Source organism: Branchiostoma belcheri, unplaced genomic scaffold, assembly GCF_001625305.1.
Source record: "Branchiostoma belcheri isolate BF01 breed outbred unplaced genomic scaffold, Haploidv18h27 scaffold11, whole genome shotgun sequence".
Classification (NCBI taxonomy): domain Eukaryota; kingdom Metazoa; phylum Chordata; class Leptocardii; order Amphioxiformes; family Branchiostomatidae; genus Branchiostoma; species Branchiostoma belcheri.
Window position 1 is genome coordinate 1,284,583 of NW_017802491.1, and position 24,518 is coordinate 1,309,100.

General features: G+C 42.6%; 3 protein-coding genes and 1 long non-coding RNA gene across 10 annotated transcripts in view; 2 read left to right on the forward strand and 2 right to left on the reverse strand.

Moving 5' to 3' along the window:
- The window catches only part of LOC109482628 (mismatch repair endonuclease PMS2-like), a 30,102-nt gene extending 28,610 nt beyond the window's left edge, over positions 1-1,492 (forward strand). For all 6 annotated transcript variants that reach the window (XM_019785471.1, XM_019785479.1, XM_019785444.1 and 3 more), the window contains 3 exons: positions 42-216; positions 612-718; positions 1,224-1,492. In XM_019785471.1, the coding sequence (XP_019641030.1) occupies positions 42-216; positions 612-718; positions 1,224-1,427 (486 nt within the window). In that variant the 3' untranslated portion in view covers positions 1,428-1,492. The remainder of the gene's footprint in view (positions 1-41; positions 217-611; positions 719-1,223) is intronic.
- A 239-nt stretch (positions 1,493-1,731) lies between these two features.
- LOC109483057 (FAD-linked sulfhydryl oxidase ALR-like) lies at positions 1,732-3,702 on the reverse strand. The gene is made up of 3 exons (XM_019786015.1): positions 3,332-3,702; positions 2,607-2,809; positions 1,732-2,246 (listed from the first exon to the last, which is right to left on the reverse strand). Exons 1-3 carry the CDS (start codon positions 3,524-3,526, stop codon positions 2,084-2,086), a joined length of 561 nt encoding a protein of 186 aa, XP_019641574.1. The 5' UTR covers positions 3,527-3,702; the 3' UTR covers positions 1,732-2,083.
- Positions 3,703-3,710: 8 nt separating this feature from the next.
- On the forward strand, positions 3,711-5,460 carry LOC109483190. Its single transcript, XR_002140997.1, has 4 exons — positions 3,711-3,785; positions 4,160-4,234; positions 4,674-4,757; positions 5,150-5,460. It is a non-coding gene; the product is annotated as an uncharacterized LOC109483190 (long non-coding RNA).
- A 663-nt stretch (positions 5,461-6,123) lies between these two features.
- Positions 6,124-23,276, reverse strand: LOC109482981 (serine/threonine-protein phosphatase alpha-2 isoform-like). Of its 2 annotated transcripts, XM_019785929.1 has the most exons (9): positions 23,091-23,276; positions 15,932-16,137; positions 15,257-15,364; positions 13,992-14,080; positions 13,450-13,520; positions 13,072-13,149; positions 10,914-11,066; positions 10,213-10,317; positions 6,124-8,275 (listed from the first exon to the last, which is right to left on the reverse strand). In XM_019785929.1, exons 1-9 carry the CDS (start codon positions 23,169-23,171, stop codon positions 8,222-8,224), a joined length of 945 nt encoding a protein of 314 aa, XP_019641488.1. In that variant the 5' UTR covers positions 23,172-23,276; the 3' UTR covers positions 6,124-8,221. The 2 variants fall into 2 exon arrangements, with proteins under 2 accessions (XP_019641488.1, XP_019641498.1); XM_019785939.1 differs by lacking the exon at positions 13,072-13,149.
- Between the last annotated feature and the right edge of the window lie 1,242 nt (positions 23,277-24,518).

A 24,518-nucleotide genomic window follows, 5' to 3' on the forward strand; every position in this document is an offset into this window, starting at 1 on the left:
ATGATCACATCCATGTTATTGACACTGTGTTTTGTAAGTAGCATGCCACAGATGAGAAGTACAACTTTGAGATGCTGCAGAGGAACACGGTGCTGCGGGGACAGAGGCTGATCCAGCCGCAGAGCCTCCACCTCACCGCAGCCAACGAGAGCATCCTCATGGACAACATGGACATCTTCACCAAGAACGGCTTCGAATTCAGCATCCAGGAAGATGGTACAGTACCAATGATCTGTAGAAAACATAGGCCTGCAGTCAAACCTGCCCAAGACAACTAATGGCAGCAGTAAAATTTGATCTAATGTGCATGGGCAGGTGGTCACTATCAAGACAATTATTAATGCTTGTGACAGTGGGAAAAGTATCTGACAGACCATTAAAAAAATGTTGACATGGATGTCGACTTGACACAATCTTTGTTATGGATATATTGAGACAATCTTTGTTATGTATATATTGTTAAAGGAATACAAGTTGAGGACAAGTTGGTATCTGGTATCAATACTCCTAATCCAGCCAGCGCACAAAAAGAGTTGCCAGTTATTTTGTGGTGAAAATACTGCTCACTTTGGATAAAGGATTATGATTGAGAATGTTTCATTTCTCCTCAGCACCCTGTACAGAAAGAGTCAGGCTGGTGTCCATGCCAGTCAGTAAGAACTGGACATTTGGGAAGGAGGATATAGAAGAACTCATCTTCATGCTCAGTGATGCACCGGTAGGTTTTGTTGCAAATACAAATCTGCACAGCTATTTATTCTGCTCTCAAGCCAGGAGGATTTAAATAGCTCTCTGCCTGCCAGTATTTAAGTCATTGGTGTCTTGCAAAGCCTGTTACGTGTTCATGCACACAGGTTCAGATTATAAAGCATGTTTTTGAAGATTAGAAATAACACATATTTTGTCGTTGGATGTGACTGATTTTCAGCACCAAGGACAGACCTGTTTAGTAAGTACAGTAGTACCCTTGGTAACTTCTGGCCATGAAAATATGTAGTCCTATCCATGTTGTTTGCAACATGCCTTCAACTTGTAAGCCTAACCGGGTGCAGAGGGAATATGATTGTATGGAAATGATAGGAAACCTCTGAATACTACAACACACATGCAAACATGTCAGAATTGTGATATACATGTAAGTTTTTGTTCCTGTGGGTTCCATGAGGAAGGCTAATCTTTACAATCAGTACTTTTCTGTGTAATGTTCCACCCTTATTTTGCAGGGTGTGATGTGCCGTCCGTCCCGTGTGAGACAGATGTTCGCCTCGCGAGCCTGTCGGAAGTCGGTGATGATCGGTACGGCCCTGAACCGCGGGGAGATGAGGCAGCTGCTGACTCACATGGGAGAGATCGAGCAGCCCTGGAACTGTCCTCATGGCCGCCCCACCATGAGACACCTCTTCAACCTCAACATGCTGCCGGACTGAGCCAAACAGAAAGTCCTGCTCGTAAAGATTCCATTAGGAAACATTGCTGCAGTAACATGTTATGTCAACAAGGCAACTATTTATGTTGCTGCGCTGGCAGTTATACCGGCTATAGAGATATTGTAACCAAGCATTACAATGGTACTTCCATGTCATACTAACATACACACACAGATACGTTGAGTACAGTTTCTTTTTTAATTCTAATTACTGGTAGAATTGGCTCTACATGGACCAGGACAGATCTGGTAAATCAAGTATCTTAAAAATTGGAAAACAATTTTTCAAGAAAGGAACACCATGATGAATAGTGTAAAGATTTTATTGATACTGCAATATTGTATGATGATTTATGTTGTAACACAAGAATTACAAATCCATTTAATGATAAAATTAATAAGATTTGTTACTTTTAAATTAATAAATTGTTGGATGACTTGACACACGTTACTCCTGAGATTTTCACAATAGGCATGTCTTATTACAACACAACAGCTCCTGTCTGAAAATGTTACTTCATATTGTCCAGACTTTTAACAATGCTGTGTATTACTGACATTCCTTGCATTCATTACACCAGTACCTTACACTACAGATATTGCACATTGTTGGTGGTAATGTTGATAGGAAACAAATGGACAATAGTTTATGACTTGTCAACCACACGACCCATCCTTCCAGCCATCTCTCCATCTCTCATCCACCTTGGAACAGTCAAACTCTGGCTTTCCAATCCTCCTGCTGACATCATTGTGTGCCTCACACATCCACTGGGACAGGTTGTGTCTGCTGGCCACATCAGGGGGGTTGCTCTTCAATCTGTGGTGAGGAAAGATGTGCCAGATGAGAATATGTATAGGCTGTAAATGGTACAATACAATGTAAAATGGTGCCGGCTAGGTCACTTTGGGCCTATGGTTGGCTGGATGCCAGATCCTGGCCTTTCACAAGCCATAGATTTTTTTGGGTGGAGAAACCCTTATGTCCACTACCAAGAGTATCCGCCCAAGTCCTTTCTCTTTCATGCCAGCGTCTGGTAGCAAGGACATAATTAGAGCCCGGTGCCGACTTAGGCCTGGCGGGGCGTCTGTCTTGTTGCCACATATTAAGGTAGACCACTTTTCCTTGGTCCCCTGGGCGGTCGTCTTTAATTGACAAGTTTGACAGTCTTTTCTTCACCTTTCCCTGAAGTCTGTTGCACACTCCTCACACGGGAAGAACTTGGAGAAGAGGTGGATGAACTGGGACATCTCTTGTTGCTGGGTGGAGGAGGGTTTGTCTGGGTAGTATGCAGCCATGGTGTGCATGAAGGACCAGGTGTTCCTCCCCAGCTCCTCCCTGTCCAGGGGACACTCAGGGTCTTTCTCCTCTTCCTCCTCACCCTGTGGACAGGCATGATTTGACCTTTGAGTATAAATGACTCAGTGCATTAGCTCTATATATCGGTACTATTACTACTAACGCAGTAACTACTTATCATTGCATTGGGGTCAAATTAAAATTGATAGACAACCCTGTGCTAGCTGCAGTCAGTTTCAATTTTGCAAAGATGTTTCGAATGTAGACGTCATGTTTTGACATTTGCTTGACATGAACTGGCATCAAGATACATTTTGTGACTTATATCAAATTGCTAATAGTAAGTCCCTGTTTTGCTTAAACATGATTTTGTATTACGCAATACCTAAACCTTGTTACACACAAGACTAAACACATTTCGATCTCATGGAACGTAGCATAATTTAAAAATTCCTAATTTGTGTGGACTTATCATTTTATACAGATCACGCAGAACGTTTCACCTCGGTTTAGTAGCGTGAAACAAGTTGAATGGACCGTATTAATTGCTTATGTACTACTAGTACTTCAGTATTGACATAACAACCGGTAACCACCCATCGTACCTGGGGCTTACTTCGTGCGGGCGGCATTTTCCCCTGCATTCTCATCCAGGTCCTGAAATCAGTGCAGGTCCGACAGGGTTTCTGATGACCGCCTTCTGCACCTGCACCTGCAGCTGTGTCTTGTTTGTTTCGTGAGGAATCACTGGAAGACTCGCCTGGGAACATCCCGGGAAATTTTGGCATGGGCGCCGCCATCTTTTCAAATAATAAAGCGCTTTGGATGATGGGACTTTTACTTGGAGGAAATATTGTTTTGGGTTATCAAATCATTTCCGCTTTTTAATGAAATGACAGCGATAAAAAGCTATAAGCTATCCAAAATCATGAACCTGTGCATGTAGGCAATGTTAAAGTTACAGGTCGACAAGAGAAGAGAGGGGGGGGGGAGACGCAGGTCAAAGGTTACAGGGACGAAGGAGGACCGAAGCGAAGATGCCTATGTTTGGGAAAAGAAGTAAGAAAACTCAATTACTACGAGGCCTACATCATTTTAGCGTTATATGTCCAATGCTAAAATTATAAAGGCAGCTTCTGGTGACTTCTGTATTCTCCGAAAGGATAGTTTTTACCAGTAGATAGTCGTGGAACTTGGTGGATTTTTGAAGGACAAAATCTGGGGGAGGGGGGTGGTACAGGAGCTGCCATCAATTTGAAATTGATGCAGTAAAATCAAGGACATTGGATGATCTTCAGGGTTATTCTGACATGCAAAAATGTATTAATACATGTATCATTGTATTGACTTGTACTTGATAACTATACCTTCATGACATGTAACGTACACAGACTACGGAACAACTAACTGAATATGTCTTTGCCTTTTACCAGCACTCTTCCAGTGGTTCCGGTTTGCCTGGGAGAGGGAGCCTGTGGTAGTCGCGGCCTGTGTGGTGGGACTACTCCGTAAGTTTTATTTATATAAAATTCATGCGTATGCCATATTCAACATTCAAATTTACTTTGAAGTCTAGGAGTAACTACATGTGCAAGGAATGTTGAACTGATATACATGTAAAGAAGGTCTTCAGAGATCTTCAGGCTTTCAAAAACCTCAAACGTCAAAGTCAACAGTTTGAAATTGTCTGACAAAATAACAGAACATTAAGTTATGATTTTTATTTTTTGTCCACATTGTATCTGACCCAGAGTGTTGGGCCAAGATGACCGGGGTGTTGGACCAAGTTGACTATGATTTTGGGCCGAGTTGACCAGATCTGCCATGGGTCAAGTTGGTAATGGTCCAAGTCATTGTGATACTGATACAGTTCAAAGATCATGCTACCTGTATGATGACTGTCAGAGTCCTACTTTTCAGTTGATGATATTCTTTGTTTGGCCACAGCTCCCTTTGGTATTCTCTTCATGCCTGATAGCTGGAGAGAAGATGTGATGAGAAGACAACGCATGGTAACAACCAGATACCCAGGTATGTGTGGGAACAGGATGTACATGTATGATACCTGTACTGCTGATGTTTCCATCGGTCATACATATGGTGTAGGTGGACATCATCATTTTGAGGAAGTATCCTGGACAAAATCCTCTCTCCTGCCTCCCAAGTTTTTGGATCAAAAGATCAGATGTTTTCAGAAATTCAGATAATGTACTACTACTATATTACTAGATGTACTAGAAATTCAGATAAAGTACTTCTACACTCACATACATGGATTACATGTAGGTAGACATTATTTTACGTTGGAAAAATTCTAAATATTTAGTGTAATTTCCATATGAACCATGGCATGATTCCCTCCTGTCATTCTTTTTCAAACTGGGTAAATAATGTAACATTTTATGGCATTTTTTTCTCTGCAGTTCCAGTGAGAGATGAAGGAGATGACACCAAAGCTTAGTGACGCCCCCTAGTTGCCAGAAGGTGTACAACACCCACACTGCATCTGTAACCTAACCATGTGTGCTACTTTACTCTGTACCGCCAACCAAAAACAACATGATAATGCTGTATTGTGTATATAATGCTGTAGACTTGGTAGAAACATTCAGTCATTCACAGGATGTGTTGCCCTGGTTCTTGAGTTTGCCATCCTACTTGAAACTGTCAAAGTCCATGAGTGGAAATTTGTTGTCCCCTTGAAAGATGTAATAAAGGAAGTATAGAAGACTGATGAATGTCCATTGAAGTTATTAATACATACATGTGTTTGTGTATTGTTGATAAATAGGATGGCAAAGATTGGCCTTGACATGTTTTAGTATCTGTACACAACATAAATCTAACAGGAACACTGTTAGAAGGAAGTAAAACAAAATGCAGGAAGGTGTTTGTAAAAATAGCGGGTACATTGTACAATGTACATATTTTATCTTAGGCTTGTATTGATGCTGTAAGTTTGCAGTAGAGAATTTACAGCACAAAGCTAAGTGGGAAGTAAGAGAAGAGAGACTGGCCTGCTGTGCTTACCATGGGGTAAATTGTTCCTTGTATTATCCATCACTTGCACACTTACCTACAAGCACACTAATGCATGCTGGCCTAACTGGGCCATGTCTAGTTGTTACAGCTTTATGACCAAACATCCATCATTATGCAGTGTGCACCATGAGATAGTGTCATGAGTTGAATAGGACCCATTTTGTTTCGTCAGGAGTAAGAATATTGATCACACTTCTATATAGCAGTATGGTACATACATGTATGACATGTACACACACCTTTCCTAGTCCTTCAGGCTAATTTTTGTTTCCCACAAAATTTCGGTGACACTGTCAAACTTAACCAAGCACATGATGAATTTTATTTTTATTAGCTTTACAGAAATTACAAAAATGCAGATAAAGACATTTAAGATTTCCACCCAGCAACAAAGGAGGCAATGCTTTTATGGAATTCATTTTTTTAATCTGCTTGACATATTTGGTCTATAGACATATAATTTACATCATCACTATAAAAATACATTCTCCACACATCAGTGGGCCACCTCATAAAGACCTCCACATTATCATTCAAAAAAGAATCTCATAAAAGGTACTCACACACAAAAGTCACCACTATGCATCTGCACAAAATATCGGTTGTGTTGATGTACAGACTGTACATAAATATCAATATCACGACTTTCGAATAAGACAACAGGTTGCCTGTCTTGCCAAGAGGGTGTTTGAATACACATGGTGCAACAATATACATGTATCTTTACAAGATCAAAAGCAATGTTACCTCTTGAATGTTTTCATCAATTTATCTGTAGTCTGAATTGGTTACATCTCTTTGATAAAAACATGTATTACGAACTATTTTACCTATATGTTTGCAGATAGTTTTGTCCTTGTTGATTCGTTATGAATGGGTGGAACATTCAGTCTGACATAATGCTAGTACATGTATTAACCAATACACCTAATGCTACATGAATACACACAGGCACGTAACAGTCTCCAGTGCCTTTAACTCTAACACAAACTTAACCGTGAACCATTCCATGTATGACCTTTTCAGTGCACTCCACTTAGACATGAAGAAGAGAATTTATGGCTGCTACATGTAGATATCACCTCTCAGTCGCATGCCACTGCTCTGAGACATCAGGGGTAGTTCCATTTTAAGTGCAAGGGTCGGTGTACGTCTTTGGGCCATTCCATTATACTATGGTACATGGGTGTATGAGGCATTGATTTTTCCAAGCCTCAGCAACAAGTTATTTTCCTCCTTCGGTTTATTGCCTTATGGCACGGTCACATTCATCGTAGGTCGTGGTACATTTTTTACATCGCAGTGTTTCCGAGCCAACAAAATCACCTAGATGGATCAAAGACAGCCTTTTTTCGTAACAAGAGAGCTGAATTCTGCAGGACACATTCACGCCATTCACGACTATCTCAAGAGCCAAGAATGCTGTCAGTTTGTGATCGCACGACGTACAAAACAAAGCATGTGACTGGGCGGGCCCTTACAACTAAATCTGGTTCAGTTCATTACGGAGAGGTGACAATCATTTTACTGAACTGAACTCAAATGCACTCGAACCTTCCTGATGGAATACTAAATACATCTTCCTTGCCTTAGTTTGCTCAACGGATTCTTTGCAACAGCTGGCCTAAGAATATGCACGTCAAGATCCTTGTCAGAAGAGTTGATATATTTGGAGCGCGTATCAGACCACTGTAGCGCTACCCTCAGGCCTTACACATGAATATAGCACTGTTATCACCTCCCCAGGCACATTACGTACATTAGGCCGCGCCGCAAGTTGTATCCACTGGAATCATGGCAATAACATCATGTCTAGACGCAAGGTAATAGTTACTTCATTAAAGTGGAAATGTTCTAAAGCGCTGTCTTAACTTTTACTACCTTAAATCAATTAAGAATGAAGGACAACCGTATTTCAATGTAAACGTGACTGTTGATACCTGCAGATTTTAATAGTCCTTCTCAATATTAAATACCCTCCCAGACCAGACGTGAACATGTTACCTCACTTATTGATATGTGATATGTGTAAGACGTGACCGATATAGAGGTGAGTTGGGTTGGGTTGATGGGTGATGGCACCAACTCGTGCCCTTTCTATCATGTTCAAAATAATACAAACTTTATTCCATCAAATATGAATGGTCTGCCCTGGATTTTCTTTTGAATATTCTTGGACATATAGTTGATGCAGTCGGATTATTGTTTGATTTGTCTATGATCATCTTCCACAGAAAAACCTATTTCTCTCGTATTCAATCAGCTCATTTAGGGCACCACACTAGACGTCATCAGTTCTACAAGTCTCATCACTGGTTCTATACAAGTCCGGTAAACACCACTGTACAAAATCGGCTCTCTGTACAGACGCTTCTTCCTGATACTAGATGTTACTCCTCGTGTGTCACAGTACAGGAAACTACCCAGCATCTTGTCGACTTTGTGGTACCGTCTCAGGTTTTGCTGTTCTTCTTGGACGACTTCAGACCCTTAAACTTCGACTTTGGCTGTAGAAAGAAGATATGTGGAAGGTTGAATGTGGAATGAAGAAACGTTATCATCCATATGATATAGCCTTGTAATATTTTCTAGTTGTGCAGTTGCTGTTGACTGTACTGAGAAAATGTTTGGCTGTACACAGAAACTTCACAGGCCTGTCAGACTCGACACGTTCCTCTCTACCCTCAGATATTTCCCTTGTTGATGTGGTTATTATTAAGCCTATGATGGTTGATATCAAGGGTATGAAATCTAAATTATGGTGGCGACGCTGACGTCACGCTTACGTAGATCAAACCACAGGGGGGCCGTACACGCGGCAGATAGCATGCCTGACCGATTTATTGTTAGAGAGAACCGTTTTTTCTCGATTAAGTCGTCACCAGGTACATGACGAGATTGCTCAGTAGGGACGGATCCGTGCCTGTGCAGTCGTTAGCCGTGTTGTGTTGGTGCGTCGGTAACCCAGGCGTGAGCGGCATAATCAGTCAGGCATGATAAAAGAGACACACTGAATCTAATTCTGAGAATTTAGAATCTTGGTTCGCATCTATATTACTCTTAAAGTAATGAAGACAAAAAAGCTTTATCTACTACTAATGTTAAACTGCCTCAGGACAAAAGGCGTAGATGTACCTGATACAAGAGTGGTTTATTTAGGACAGAATACAGCCAAACTAAAGTTATTTCACTGGTAACCAACGATCGCGGTACCGGTAAGCTGTCTGTGTATCTAATATTCAAAGTGCATCGCAGCTAGAGAGCTCATTCTCATCGCATTAATCCGCAGCTAAGCCTCCTCGTACAGACTGAAGTCGGATTTTACAACTTCAAACGACCACTCGGACATGGAAACGGCGGCCCATAGTCATAAACCGAGAAGACTGGGTTACCATAACGTCATATACAGTTGTTAAACGCGCCGAGTCTGCAGTGGGAATGGAGCCGCATTTCAAACCTACCGGACGTGACTTGAAAAAATGGTCAGGACAAACCATAAGCCAGCTGGCCAGAGGATCGCCCGGGGGTGGAGACAGCTATGGGACTGAGCTGGTGAGGTGAGAGCGTGGCTTGAGAGGACAGTATTTCAAAAAGCAGTTATATATTTGAAACTATAGGACTACTAGTCCCTATTCTAAACCGCAGATTGACGGAGAAAACCAGCGACAAAACTATGACGGAGGCGATTGTAGCTAACTAACTGAAAAAAAATATCATTGACGTCATAAAAGTTTGTTAAAACGCGCAATCGACATTCAATGCCGCTAATGGGGAAGAAGATTATTTCCTGCTCAGAATAAAGTACTCTTCAACAGTTTCCACACAAGACATCGCCCTCACTCCAAGTTTCGTGAGCAATCCCTCACTGCTGCTGCTGAACGTTATATTGATCCAAGCTTCTCAAGACATCAAAGAGGCTTTCCGCGCCCTAAGGTTAACAGGTTGAGGTTATCTGCGGCCATTTTTGATCACTGGGTTGGAAGATATATCCCCCGTGGCGAGACGTTAGCTCACCGCGAGTCCCATCACGTACCGACTTTGAACCGGTGAGCCCGGCAAATACACCGGTCTGCTGCGCCGGTAGCGAGATTTTGACAGCTAATCCCAACATCAGAAACATCAGCAGAATGAAGGGCGGAGGTCGACACAGACTTCCGGACACCTTTGATTCATTACTGAAGTTACGTTTTAGCCATACCACTAGTTATGATCAATGGTGCGTGGGTCATTAGGCTAGTTTATGAACCACAAGGATAAAGGGTCGTGTCCGGTCTACACTGTAAATCTGTAGTCCTGTATGTCTGCAGGTCGGTGAGCGTACATTATTGTATCTACCAGAAAGTTTGAAAGTTTTTCATATCAGTGATCATGAACGTCCTAATGTACTTACTGAAATTTTAATATTCCAAGCCTAATGTGACCAGGTCCTGATGTATATACTCACCGGTAAGATACTGAAGGAGCAGGTGAGGTTTTCAGACACTATCATCGCCCCTCCCGCGTTGTCGAACTCGCCACAGTAGTTGGGCGCGCTGAATAATGTCACCAGCTGCAGCGTGCACGGGAAAAATACATCTCTGAATCCTTTCATTGACGCCGTGAGCACAATCACACTTTTGTCGTTTCTTCGAAATTCGTCAGTCGTATAACAATTTAACAAAAACAGTTGCTGGCATGTACAATTTCGTTTAACTCTCCGCCAGGTGCATTTCAGGGCTAGAAAAATGACAGAATGTAGCAGAAAGCGGTCGATAGCCCAATTGACCCTGCAAAACCTGTTAGGCTAATTCCTCCCATTCTAATTCCGGTTATGAGTCTACTGGGAGGCCAGATGTGAATAAAAAAACGCAAATGTTCATCCGTACATTTTCGCTAAGTGCCCCCATTATTTCCATCTTGGTCACGTATTGCCTCACACGCACACACTGTGATAGTATGACATACGTGAAGATATACATAACTGTTATGCAAACGTCTGGAAGTGCGCAGGCGTGTGGGCGAAAAGACTTTTCTGTGACGTCCACACAGGTGTAATTACAATACTGTAGGACACCCGCTGTATTACGCATGAACACAGAGATCCAATAAGTATCACACAGAAAATACGACTTGCGAGACAGTGGGTAGTTGGAAGTTTTCTGGTACCTTTCTCTTCTGGAAGAAAGCGTACCCGTCCTCCACGACCTGGTGCGCGCGCACGATCAGGCTGCAGTCGTGCTTCTTCAGGAAGTTCCTGACCACATCCCCGCCGAACGTGTAGGACACGCCGCGGTCGTTCTCACCCCACCCCGTGATGTCCTGCAATTTAAACGCAGTAGATATACTCATGTAGCATACAAGATGTCGTTGAAAAGGTTCATCAGTCACCGGTATAGATTAACAGTTAGTAGAATATTCATCAATCAGTGACTCCAAATTTTCAAGACGTTCAGTATCCTTGAACCTTGACCTCGACCATTGTTGGCTATGACCCCTGGTATTCTATTAAATTTGCTCGTGTTGGCCGGTAAATGTTAGGTAATAGAATGTGATGAAAAGGTCAACCTTATGTAAGCCAATTTTAATTGGCTTACATAAAAGTACCGGTATCGTTTTACAGTTACATGTAATCAACCTGTATCTGGCCAATATACTTAAGAAAACGCGGATCTCGTTACACATAACCGTATAATGATTACAGGCTGCATCAGTAGCGAAACAACTGCCCGGGTATCTCATGGCTACAAATTGAAAGAAATCCCCGGCCCGCGGCGAACACTGTCATTTTGTATTGATACAGAACATGTTAGCTGGCTAGACGTGCAGTGTGTACACATATTCATTTCTTACTCGACTGTACCCTACATGAAGACCACATATGGTCACATGTGCATTTAGTCCATCTGGACAGCAATGTGCAATAAAGATTTATATCATATCGTTACAATAGCAAGCTGAATTGTTGTAGTCTATCCTTTTCCTTTTGGTTTTAATAATGAAATGATTACCCTTCTTATTACCTTCGCCAAGAAGGTTATGTTTTCAGGGGCGTTCGTGTATGTGTGTGTGTGTGTGTCAACACGATAACTTGAGAAGGTCTTGATGGATTGTCTTGACACTTGGTAGGTGGGTAGGTCTTGATGAGACCTCAAAATGATTAGATTTTGGGCCACCTGGCGGCTTGTCATGGTACTGCAGCTGAACTTCCGGTTTTGGTATCTCATGATCCAGACATGCTAGAGTGACGAAATTTGGATGGTAGATAGCTCTTGTGCAGGGGATAAAGTGACATGAGTTTGAGCCCCCTAGTTGCTTGCTCTAGAACTGCAGGGGGGGTTTAATGGACAAATGTTTAAAGGGGGATAACTCAAGAACCGATTGATGGATCATCGTGATTTTTGGTATGTATGTAGCTTGAGTAATGCTTGACATAATGATATTACAATTATGCTAATAGGGATGTAATTTGCATAATTAATGAGGAAATTCTATTAATCAGCTGCATTCCATAATAGGAAGTTCAAGCTTGTGACATATGTTATTAAGAATGAGAGAAACACAGGCAGATATCGATTATGCAAATGAAGACTTAATTTGCATAATTAATGAGAAAGTATTATAATTGCATAGTGGTAACTGCCTGGAATTTTATACTTGGGGTGTTTGAAAGTTAAGTTAAGGTGAACATAGTTAAACATAACTTATTCAAATAAGGACCTCATTTGCATAATTTATGAGAAAATGTCATCATGGCATTCTTTGTTAAGATAAGACTGTCTTTGGTGAAGAATATGATCAACAGATATAATTCATGCAATTGAGGATCCTAGTTGCATAATTAGGGGGATTAATATATAATTTCTTAATCATAAAAGCTAACATCATTTGGCGAAGGTATGAGATCGTGGAACTCTAGTATTATTAGTTAAGGCGTTCTGAACATTGGCATCATATCTCCCGGGTGCGAACCCATCTTCCCCCGCCTGCTGGAGACGATGGCTTTTCAGCACCGAGGCCAGGAACAGCCTGATAGCTGCAAAGTTATGGCAGGCTGCTTTCAAACCACAAAACAAAATGGTCCTCATAGTCCAATCCATCTGCCTTCTGATCGTAAAAACGACACATTTCCGCCTTGCAGCCACATTTCCGTGCTGCAGGATCTTCACGACATGAAAGTGGCGGAACCGCAAACTACTAGGTTGTCGTTAAACCCCTTCAGCATGAAAATGCGGCTGCGTATTGTGGTGGTGCTGCACACAAAAGTCATCAGAGGGGCCGCTAGAGCTAAGTACAATCTTTCAGATGAGCAATGATATGAACGAACCTCATCTGGGTCTGACCACAGAAGGTCGCACACGAGGCCATGGTCAGGCACGTCCAGAGGACGGTCAATTTCACGCAGCTGTACGGGAATACAAGATTTACGAGCGTCAGATTTTATGTGACGTTACTAGAATGTCTACATATTTCCGGATAAGTGCACAACACGTATGACGTATGGGTAGATGTGGATATATGTACTGCAAAAAAGTCGCTTCACAACTAAGTTGTACGTTTGCTTCATAGCTAAAATGTTTCAAAGAGAGATTTGTAAGCATCTTTGTGTGAGATCCGGTATGGGTTGTGCTCGGAGTTAATAGAACCATGTTTGCCGCGTGTGCCGACAGAGAATGTACTAGTCATTAGATGTGGATTAACAGACCTGTCGTAAGTCGGCCAGGTCGGGAGAAAGGCCACCGTGTGTGCAGAAAATGGTCCCTTCCACCAGTGCAGCTGTTGACATACAAATATAAAACACGCTGTAAGAGTTACAAAATATCGACGTCGACACCGATGGGAAAATAACACAGGAAAAACGAATTGGTAAATCCGGGTGGCTTTAAGGTTTTCCAAGACTAGAAATAATGCTGGAATATCCGAAAATTTTGTTTAATAAATCTGTTTTAAGAATATTTTGCAGGCAGCCCAGCGATGACAGACATGTTGTCAAATGCCCTGCTTTCAAGTACTACATGTAGTATGCCATACAGCCTGTTATATGTATTTGACATCCCTTATGTGATGTACAAAACCCCAACGTTAACATGTCCTCCTCTCATGTTAAATCTCTATGATCTATGTTTCTCAGTGTGTCTCTTACCTACTGATATATATATATTCACAAGCATATTGCCTTGAGAATTCGCGACTGCAGATAGATATCGTGTTATTTGCACACATTCGTTCTCAACAACGGGTACGCACCTATGGGCAAGCAGTTGAAGCAATCTGTGAAGGTCTTCCACAGCTTGATGTTGTATCTTCTTTTGCATTCGTCGTAGAAGCCGTAAATCCTAGCAATGGGAAATAGAGATGTATAGAATCGGATGAAACTCCCGGGTAAGGGGTGACCGTGCTAGGTCAAGTTGGCAACAGTGTGTCCAACATCATCTTTATTGAAAACGTGAAAACGTGTGTCGGTGTATAGGGCAGTGCCTATCTCCGTTTTCATAGCTCTGGGCCACACAGTTGTAGAGACACTATAACTGTTGGGTATAGGTAGTTCTTTGAAAGGACAGTGTTATTAGACTACAAATATTCAAAGGTAAAGGTTTATTACAAGGCTATTTACTAAAATCTCGCTGTCTTCGATGGTGCGAATGTTTGTCGCAACTTACGATTCACTTTCATGCTGGTGTTTGTGGTAAATAATTTGTTTAGCTTAGATTAAGTACATGTATTGAAGAGGTGACATCTTTTCTGTCTCCCTGTCACGTCGCGTTGCCGTGAAGTCTTAGAGCCATCCTAGTTAGCTTTCCGCGCCGTCCACTTCTACGTACGCTCGGTCACGTACCAGCCTACATCTAGTTTTCCGCTCGCTCGCCTTGTTCGCCTCCTCACGAACAAGCAACCGTACGAGAGGAGCGTACAGAAAACTAACTAGGATCCCAGACTGGTTTCCGTACGCTTCATTGCCCCTGTTCTAACGATCCGAGTCTAGCTAGGTCTTCGTTACGCACAAGGTTGCTTCACGCATCAGTGACCAATACTCTCTTGATTTTCTTTCCGTTATGATCAAAACGGCATGTAATTACAGAGTCAACTGCCACTGCACACTGAAGTAGAGAACAAGAAACAAGTGAAGTCAGGCGAGTACGTTTCACAGAAGACCTGTAGTCTGATGTAAGAACCATAAAACTTGTATATCCAAGAATGCTTAAGATTATATAACAAGGTTGATATTCATATCACGAATCATAACTTCATCAGTTAGCAATGATGAGGTGACACTGCCATCTTCTGCCAAGAGCAAATCTCCTTTTTATTTTGATTCTTATAGTGAAGTGAGAGGGAAATGGTGTAACCGCAGACTGACAGTAAGGTCAAATTGTACTTCAGAATGGTCTTTCAGCAGGCAGGGAGGAAATGACAGTGGAATATGCACAGAATCAGTGAGGAACTTCATGATAATGAATACAGCAAGACATTCACAACAACTCTTCGATTTCATGTTTCACTTGGCCACTGACCTGTTGATACTGGCGCACTCATGATTCCCCCTCAGAAGGAAGAAGTTGTTTGGGTACTTGATCTTGTAGGCCAGGACCAGACAGATCGTCTCCAGCGAACGTTTTCCTCTGAAATAGGAAATGAAATGTGAAGTTTCTGTCGTATAATTACACAAACGTGAATTGAAGTAAATGTCTAGTTTTTATTCTGGGGTTTTGAGTATAATCACACACATGTGAATTGTAGTATTAGATGTAAATTCTAAAGGGACATAAATGTATCCCTACCCTGAGTGCCTTTGCGTGTCTGTACTCGTGATCGCAATCCAGAAGAAAGGATCGTGCGCGGCGTTTTTCACAATTCTACCTCTGCATTACACCCCCATAATGATGATAGATAAGTGCCAAGGACAACAACCAGCATGTAATAACCAGGCTTGCGTTCAGCACCAAGGACAGATATCATCCTGTAGCGGGGTCCCGTGTATAAATCGTTTTCAGTGTTGGCTTCAGTATCGTACAGAGGGGTTCATGGGGTTGTACATGGGGTTGTACATGGGGTTCCTGTGCCATGGGTCATAGACATATTGTGATGTGAGTGCACCGAATCAGTTTTTTTTCAGGAAAGATTCACTCCCACAGGGTGATAACAGAAATGACAAATTCCATCCTTGCACCTCAGCTTTGCCCACCCACCTGTCCACGTAGTCCCCCAGAAAGAGGTAGTTGGCGTCAGGCGGGAAGCCGCACTTGTCGAAGTGCCTGAGCAGGTCCTCGTACTGCCCGTGGATGTCCCCGATGATGTTGATGGGTGCGTTCAGTTCCAGGAAGATCGGCTGTTCCAGGAAGAGAGCGCGCGACATCTGACACAGCTGGCGGATCTGGTTCTCAGGCAGTTGGACCTGAGACAGAGACGGGAACTACTAGTAAGTGTTTCGCTACATGGTCAATTCACTACAGACAATTCGCTACATGACAGAATGCAATATGTGAAACACGTAGAAGGAAGTTTTCATACTAGCAATGTGATTTGAAACATGGTTGTGGGGTCGTGTGGCGTAGCGGCAGAGTGCTCGACTCGGAACCAAGAGGTCCCGGGCTCGAGTCCTGACATGCCACCGGTCTTGTGTACACGTCCTTGGGAAAGGCACTTAACATGACTTTCCTCACTTCGCCCAGGTGAAATTTAGTATTGTATTGTCCCTTGTGTTGGTGGCGGCATTGATATAAGTTGAAAAAAACTTGAGTGTGCCGTCATCAAGTCTTGTGATTAAAATATAAAAACAGGGTAGGTTGCTATAGCTATAGTGCATGATTAAAAGGATCTGTTACTCCGTAAGTGATAATGAAAAAATCGTAAACTTTCTCACAAAAACATTACTTCACGTTGCAGTAAACGGTCAACAACATGAATGATTTTCACAGTACTATATTGAGACTGTGTTGTAATCACGCTTCAAGAATATTTTTGTTTGGATTCTACCATCCAAAGTTGAAAAAAATATGGAAGATTTAAAAGCTTTTAAAAGCTTTGGACCCCCTTTCCCCTCTTGGCTCTAATTGTTCCACCATCTCGCTATGTACGTGTATCAGTTTCGCTCACCACCCTGTACCACCCAATCATGTTTTTCCCCAGTAATCCAGCCTCCTGAACGTCTCGAGTGAAACAGCACTAATGTGGATTGACGTATTCCCGGCCGGGATTATCGGGCACCATCCAAGACTTCACAGACATCCCCCGAGCGTGGAGAGGCGAAAATATGACAGGTATTAATTGAATAGGCGGGTTATTTGGCTGTTTTGGCGTGAACCCTTCTCCCGGCCACCTACGCACACGTCCATGAGAGCATTACCGGCCCATTACTCAGGCTCTGCAGACGAGCAGGGTTGACCTACAGGTCAGCTAGCTGCTTGTTCAATCGTTACAGCCGGCAGAAGCCTGTTCTCTGCGGTACGGTAAAGCTCCGCCTGTCTGGTGGGGTATCATCTCTATTTCCAACATGCTGTCACTGTTCCCGTCACTGATGATCTTTTCATAATACAACATTAATTGTGTTTCAATACTTATACTGATAACACATCCGCTAATGTTTTATCTCAAGGGTCTACAAGCCTTTTAGAATAAGTACTTTTCTTCTTGATGGCAAGATTGAAATCGTAGCTTCGATCTGTTTGTCTGGTGAACGCCACATCATTTATCAGGAGCCGTCGTCGCGTCGCGTTTCTCCTCAAGTCATATTGCTAACGTCATCCTGACTGCAGCGTCTTTGTTGTTAGCGGAAGCCGGTGCAGCTGGCGTGAGATGCCCCGGGGGAAGAGCCGCTTGTTAGCGGCGATCCCCTGTCTGCTGCCCGGGTCTCTTATCCGGCACACCGGATACAAACTGAATTAGAATTCTGCTTTTTGTTCAACCGTACGTTAGCTTTAGCTACGTGTTTGGATTCAAACCCCTCGCTCGCATCATCCAAACGTAGACCTCACAAAACGTAACCTGGTATGATGAGGAATGGGGCTGTGGGCTTGATAAAACGTTTGAGAATAATCACGACTTCAACCAACATGAATCAAGTGAAATTAAATCCATACACCGTAACCCCATACCCGCCCCGCAATACTCTAATACCCTAAGGCTAGAAGTAAAATACATTGATATCAGGTTATGGCCAGTAGTTAGCTTAATTTCCCAAGAGAGTCAGAGAAATGAATGAGCATACGTTTAGTTAAAGTGATATTCGGTATCTGTTTTTTCAATTACTCGTTTCTACATTAAGATATAAAAAGTGCAATATACGTCATTCTTGCAGATAGAAACCTTTTCTACCTTCGTTTACTCTGATATGAATTGTGTCGAATAAAAAGTTCGCTTCTCTGCGTTCTCCTCGGCCGTTGACTGCACGATTTCTCCTAAATGTTCGCTTGGTTGGTTTCTTGGTAAAGCCATAAAGCCAACGTCCGCTATAGCAAAAATAGCTCCAAACAGCTTCAGCCGTGTCAGGCTTGTTTTCGTCTAGCATGGTCTGGAACGTACCATGATGAAGGGGTAGTAATTCAGAAAAATATCGCTCCTGAAGGTTACAGAATGTAAACAAAAATAACCCACAATGATCAAAGAGGGTAATCTGAAAAAGTTGTAGAACTCAAAAGAAAATCCCACCGACATTTTCACACGTGTAGTGAATCTACCAATACAATCAAATTTCATATTTCAATAGCGTCAGCAGTGGTTCAAAGCAAATCGCATTAGTGCGCCCTCCTGTGGACGCCTGTGCTGAAGAAAATTGTCAATTACATATCCCCATACGCGACCTTTTAGGAAGAAACTTTGCTCTCCTTTTGACAAGACAGTCTTAAGAAAACGTCCACGTACTTGAATGTCTGGTTAGCATTTCTAATTCCGTGGAGCAAAGCTCTATACGTGCCCCCCACTGCCATTTGGCGGAATTTCATCAGACCGACATGAAAAGTTGGAACCAGATAAGGACGCTGTATCCTGATTATTTTTCTTCTCGAGCTAAAGGCCAGTTTAAACTCGGCGGTATCGATTTTAAACTTTCATTTCCTTTCCCAACACGTGGGACAGACCTGATAGAGTAACATTACATGTCTGCCGCGCCTGCCGGTCTGTTCAGCCGGTCCCGTAAGGTTATGGGGTATAAACTAGCTCCCTCTACTGGGGAGTTTCTCATGGAGTTTGAGTTATAAATTACATGCTAAGAGATGGGATTGACATGAATATCATAGGCTCTGGCTGTATATTACTCAGCAATTTACATGTACTTTCGAGGACTGTCTAAAATCTGTTCAAGTCTTTCCTACAACGAGTACTTGTGTGTGTCTGTACACGTGACAGCAATCCAGAAAAAATGATATCGTGCGCGGCGTTTCTCACAATTTTCCCCCGCCGCATTACACCTCCATCAGCACCAAGGACAACAACCAGCACGTAATAACTATCATAGGCTTGCGTTCAGCACCAAGGACGGCTGTCATCCTGTATCATCTCATGTTAGGACAAGAAGTGCCTCGTATGCCATCGCACTGGATTCCCTGGCAAGTCTCATGCCTGTTATTTCAAGGAGCTGTAATCTGATGTTTGTGAACGACCTCTTTATCTCCAATATGTAATAGCACCATGTGCTGTGTTGGTGAGTCAATCCTTTCAGGCAACTCTTTGCCGTTTGCGCCCACTACAATTCTCGAATCCTACACAAATGCCAACTTGTCTTGTATTACGTTATATAGCCATTTCGCCGTAACAGAGGCAATCCGTTTGTGTTCTGCCCGGTGTAGATATTATTATTTACAATCCCCTTCCCCTCGCCTCCCCTGTAACTCCAGATTATCGTCTTTTAAGAAGGGATTGTCTATTTTTAAACACACTCATCTCTTATCCGGTCTGGTGGCCTTTTGTGTTTTAACGAGCATTAGGAAGGAGAGAAGCAGCTTAAATCGTCAGCTTTAGTAATTGTCAAAGCGCACATCTATAGTGGAAAAATAGAACAACTCAGTTTTCCCCTGACAACAGGCTCTAAAAATCCCGTCCCACGCAGATCCAGTGAGAATTTAAAAAAAAGATAAAGCTCATCAGAACCACGCATGTGTACGAGTACGTACAGCTAGATACTTCATACAAGTAGTTACAAAGAGGCCGACTAGTAGCACTCGTTTGACACAGGCGGTCTCTTCAATCATTCCTTTATTCTTCGTGCTCTCTATGCTCCATTTTAGACAACCTCTTCTCGAATTTTCTAAGTGGAAGGTCATAGCAAGACCACAGAAGAGCCCCTAAGGCTTTGGTGTTAGGTCAAACTGAGCTTCAGCATCAAAGGTGTTTGGAGCAATGTTATACTTTCCGTGGGAGTGTGGTAGCGCCGTAGGTCACGCAAATCAAGCATGCGTTTTTTTTTTCTAGAAACAAATCCAGCACACGTTAAATGCTAGAATGGATGAAACTTTGATCCGGAAATATCCCGGAAGGGTAAGTGGGGACCAGATGTTATTTAGTGTGGAATATTTCCGTAAATCATGATACGTATTGTAAATGTATAGGGCATAGCTCCCGAGTTCTGTCTGTCATCCATTGACAACAAATAACTGTGCGGCCTTCCTAGTACTAGTATACTACGCCTCTAAAATAAATCGACTTATCCGTATATTGTGATATGAACGCCGGCGTCTCCAGTATTTGATTTATTGAAAGCTTTAAATCTCGTGAAAGCATGGTCTATATATACACCAGGCGCCCTTTTAGATATCCGGGAGACTAAAATAAAGCATTAATACCCACGCGAAAGTTTAAGGGAAGAAATAACAAAATAAATCATGGTAGTTTTTAACACTCTTAGTCAGATAAATGGATTCAAATGTGGCTTTTGGTGCCAAGGTCTATGAAATTTTACGAGCAGAAGTAGCATAAACATAATCCTCTATCATTCATACGATGACCTCTGGCCGTTTTTAGACTAGTGGAAGCTTTAAAAGACAAATATCTCTCCTAGTTTTCACCTTTGATGTTATGCATAAAACATATTCGTAATAGGAAATGCGTGCTCCAAGCGATGCGCTTTCAAAGTGTCATAGAAACATGTAAACAAATTACGCTGTAATGTAAGATTGTAGCTGTCCTTGGTGCTGAACGCAAACCTACGTATAATGTATATTACCACATATAGCTTTTTTTCTTCCTAGACATGTACCGAACGTTCTATGTCAGAATGTTACCGTATCAAATGCACAGACATTACTAGTAGCCCAGAACGATAAAACCGTCCATTAGAAGCGCTTACAAACTCAGAGTGGCTACAAAGGCACCGCTGTACGCCTGGTGCTTTTCGGTAATCTTGTAGCCCAGACAGCTAAGTTTTGTCGATGAATATTTGAAACAGGCACCTCCGCGATCCTCAAACCAATCCTGTCACCATACATACATACAGGTAACATCTATTGATTGAAGCCACGTGAGCATCAAATTTTACGTCATTTTAGCACGATCCTTGTAAGGTGCTTCTTGTATTTACGTTTAAAGGTGTGGAATTTTGAATTTGCAGAACAGATTATTATTCCCTTGAGACTAGCCCTACTATTGATACACACACGACCTATCTGTAAGTCCATATTAAGTCCACGTAAGCCACAATATGCGTAATATATTGTAGTACGTTCCTACATTTGCGTTTCATTTTGCTTGCGTATCAAAGCGATGGTATTTTGAATGTTCCCTCGTACGCGTGTTAGTGCGGTAACATTCTGTCTTGAACCAAAACATACGTCTCTTTCCCTAATCTCTGAGTCACAGACTGCGCAAATCTGCATTAATTTCTCCGGATAGTTCAAAATCCAAATAACCCAACTATTAAGACTCATGGCTATAGTGAACAGCTGTCTACCGTGACCAATTCTAGTCCCTTGGATGATTACTGTCGACAGGTTTAACTGTAATGTATCAAACAATGTTTGTTACAGCATTGAGCCCGCAACATGCGTTTGAGATAAGCTCAGATACAGCTAATCAATCCGACTATCCTCTTTTACGGTTATGTGCGAGCTTTCCGCGATAAGACTGCCGGACAGATCGATGAAGATATATATTTCTCCGCATCAGGCAGTCCGTTTACGAATAACACAAGCCAGCAGAGGGAGAGACTGGCGGTAAGCCTTCTTGTATCTTCCATGACTGAAGTTGCTTCATGTCCACACGGCAATCTGTTTCTCTCGCGAAAATCCTGCCGGTATCTCTTTCTGTCAACCTACCTTTTAACCTGACGGCCAGGGAGGAACGGTAGGCCGCGTGGGACGATATTTTATCCTTCAGAACGGATGGCCGAACGTAATACCCGGGATAATCACTCTCTCCGTATGCATGACGTTCTCCGGTTTCAACTATAAACTTATAAATTTGGGCATTATTTACCTCTGTCAGTTTTCATCACTTCATATTCTGTACCACAAACTACATAATCTGTATGCATGGACGTGGTGCTTCACCCGTATTCAGAGCACTAAGTCGCGGCGAGCGAGAGGAAATTTGATTGGAAAATTGGTTGCACCGGTAGGTAGTGAAGTCATCTGCATGAATTAAAGTGGGCGTACAAAATCCCTGCCGAGTGGTTATCCTACTGAAGGGCAGGGTAGAGGACTGGTGATGTCAGCCGCACAGCGGTGCAATGTCTCCCGTATCATAGGAATCCGTGATACGAGCCACGCCTTTCGCCAAACTAACCTACCTTTTGGGGGGGGGGGGCTCAGTGATTTCGGTGCGCACCAAATGCAACCTTTGCACAACACAAGAAAAGAAAAGCGACTTTTAAACATTTAGAGTATTTCTTTCAATTTGAGTATTTCCATCCTTTCTCCAGTCGAACGCTCCAGACACTAGGTGCTGTCACGCATGGTGTGTAATCTTCATAACAAGGGGAGCAGTTAATAGCGGTTATGATGAGTCGCTTCGCCTCGCAGCCTCCCTAGATTGCACGCCTTTCATTGTGTGAAGCCGCACGTACCAAGACAAGTGTTGGTTAATTTAAACTTTTAACTTCAGGGCAAACCGCGTCGTCAGTCCGCGGCGAGGCGTGCCCTATTTTGAACCGGCCGTGTTTGCGCCTTGTTTTTCTTCATGTTTTAATTGGTCTGCATCTGCAGGTGATGGCGAAAATATATGGCGGAGACGAGGTCGTTAGATTTCGCCAAACCCCTCGAAACAATTACCGTTACGTTAGTACAACACATTACCTATTACATCTTTATTTTCCATGTGTCTTATTTGCGAAAGGCTTCCTGAGGGACATGTTATAACACGACAAGTACGAGCCATGCGGTGAAACGGCGGGAACAGGAGGGATGAGAAGGCGCGACTCACCTGTTTCCCGGGGTGGTTCCGCACGGCCAGAAGCTCCCCCAGCAACCAGTCGACGTCCAGATCATTCTTGGTGCTGCACATGGGGTCAACACCGCCGCCCGAGCCCGCCGATCCGCCCAAACGCTCGCCCGAACACCGCACCGCACAGCAGGAGACACACACACGGCAGCGGGAAGGCCGGATTCGCGCGGGCTGGCGCGCGTAGGAGCAGGGCGGATGTTCAGACAGGCGTTAGAAAACGTGCCAAGAGCAGGTGTTTCTTAGCTGCAGTACTGGCGACCCGTGTCTGGTGGCGCTTGGCGCATACACACTTTTCGTTTTTGCCAAAAAAAAATTAGATATTTCAGTATTTGACATGGTCTCTTCATGTTAAGTCACCTAAATATGCGACCTAAATATTTACTAGTAATTGATGGAATTCGTTGTACCTTAGGTAGCACAGCTGTGGTAATGATGAGGCGGAAGTGACAGGGAGCAGGGAGAGTTACTTCCTGTTTCAGACGTTGGCGCCGTCCATTAATTACTAGTACCTGGGAGAGGAGGGCGGTAATAATGATGAAGACACTCCGACTAGCAGTACTGTGTATGTTGCATTGTCTAGACGTCCATGAAGATACGTGGTATGGTGTTTCCTCAGGATCGATCACGACTAATTGATTTTCTAAATTCTAATGGTAAAAATAAAAGTCTCAAAGTAAGGAGGCGGGAAGCACATCTATCTCGCTCTCTATCCGTCTCACTCTCTCTCTCTCTCTCTCTCTCTCTCTCTCTCTCTCTCTCTCTCTCTCTCTCTCTCTCTCTCTCTCTCTCTCTCTCTCTCTCTCTCTCTCTCTTCAACAACAGCCCACAATCAAATATTTGGCGAACGTCTTTATTGTTATATGATACCTCACATAATATTTCATGGTTTTACGTCCTTGCACAACAACGCATATATGTCATTTTTGGCGGGTAAATCACGTTAAAATCAAGAGGCTCATTCTGCATCATGAACAAATATGGTATGTCTCACAATTATCTTCAACTATATTTCAATTGCACGATATTTGATAAATATCATCATTAATCAAACGATTAACATTCTGTTGACATTAATGTGACCTTGTACGGAATGTCAAAGTTGCAGCTCAAAATTACGGCTCATTAAAATTACATAAAATTTCATTAGAGTAAATGAAATTAAGATAAGATAAATCAAACATCTAAATATTGATAGGCTGTTTCAGCGATACCGAATTTTTACGGTCATTACTATAGCTTAATACACTACGGCTCATTCAAATTAAATTAAATTGCATTACATTACATTACAGTATAATGAAATCAAAATAAAATACATTTATCATCGTACGCGTTTCAAGGTACTAAGTTGTTTTAACAATGCCATAGTTGTGCGTTCATTACCATTCGGTAATTCTATAGCGTAAT